This window comes from Aplysia californica, unplaced genomic scaffold, assembly GCF_000002075.1.
Source record: "Aplysia californica isolate F4 #8 unplaced genomic scaffold, AplCal3.0 scaffold00227, whole genome shotgun sequence".
In the NCBI taxonomy this organism is placed as follows: Eukaryota; Metazoa; Mollusca; class Gastropoda; order Aplysiida; family Aplysiidae; genus Aplysia; species Aplysia californica.
The window spans coordinates 80690-81841 of record NW_004797497.1 but is presented as its reverse complement, the minus strand read 5'-3'; the positions used below and the strand labels follow the sequence as shown (position 1 = coordinate 81841).

The following is a 1152-nucleotide window of genomic DNA, read 5'->3' as shown; positions in this document are numbered from 1 at the left end:
AGAGAGAGAGAGAGAGAGAGAGAGAGAGAGAGAGAGAGAGAGAGAGAGAGAATCTTAAAATGGAGACCACACATACAATAATAAGAACTATAAAAACATGGCAGTAATGGCAATTGTAATGCTAATGATTAAAATAAAAATAATGTTAATTACGATAATGATAATGATGATGATGATGATAATGATGATGATGATGATGATGATGATGATGATGATGATGATGGTGATGACGATGATGATGATGATGATGATGTCGTAATAAGCACTAATGTATATTATGTACAACAAAATGTGATAAACTTACTCTCCATAGTAGTCGTAAGAAGTCCGCGCCCGAGGTACCGCCGACATGATGCTCCGTTTATAAAATCGTCCGTCTGGTGGGAGGTGTGTGTGTGTCTCTCTCTATGGCCTGTTGTAAGAAGAAGTAGACGAACACAGAAAAATAACCACTTAAGTCGAAGCTTACTCTAAAACTCAGCTCCCAACACCACAGGCTTATTTAATCTGCGCCGCCACGCTGAACAGATTAACGACCTGCACATATATAAACCGTGTATATATTATAAGAATAAATGCTCTTTACGAGGTTCAGAAAAAAGTATTTGAAGGAAGGAAGCGACGGACCCTTTCTTCGTCAGAGCTGCATACATTACGACATAGTGTTGTCGCTGGTAACGAGAGAGCACTAAGCCTTTAAGCTTTCGCCGATCAGTGCACAAGGGGATTGGGTAGGGTCTATGCTCTCTGCGGCTTCGCTCAGACGGCCGAGAAGTCTTCGGTCACCCCAGCGAACCTTGGACACTGATCAATTTTGCTGCCAGCTCTCGCGAGTCGCGGGGTAGATCGCTGGCTGACCGTGGGTGTTGCTGGCTTCTCCATTATTGAATCGTTTTGCCACAATCGCTGTGTCCACGGTGGCCAGTAGAATTTACGGGAGCTGCCAACTCTCGTAGATTGTTAACGAGGTGTAGATACTTGTTACGTTGAAACACCTATCGGGGTGAATGAGTGTGGTGTGGTTTGGTTTGGTGTGGTGGTGTGGTGTGGTGTGATGTTGTGTGGTGTGGTGTGGTGTGGTGTTGTGTGGTGTGGTGTGGTGTGGTGTTGTGTGGTGTGGTGTGGTGTGGTGTTGTGTGGTGTGGTGTGGTG

General features: G+C 44.9%; 1 protein-coding gene across 1 annotated transcript in view; it reads right to left on the bottom strand.

Annotated features, from left to right (window-relative positions):
* The window catches only part of LOC101852025, a 32413-nt gene that overhangs the window by 23563 nt on the left and 7698 nt on the right, over positions 1–1152 (bottom strand). Inside the window, exon 2 of the mRNA XM_013083360.2 lies at positions 305–412. Coding sequence (XP_012938814.1) covers positions 305–351 — 47 coding nt within the window. The 5' untranslated portion in view covers positions 352–412. The remainder of the gene's footprint in view (positions 1–304; positions 413–1152) is intronic.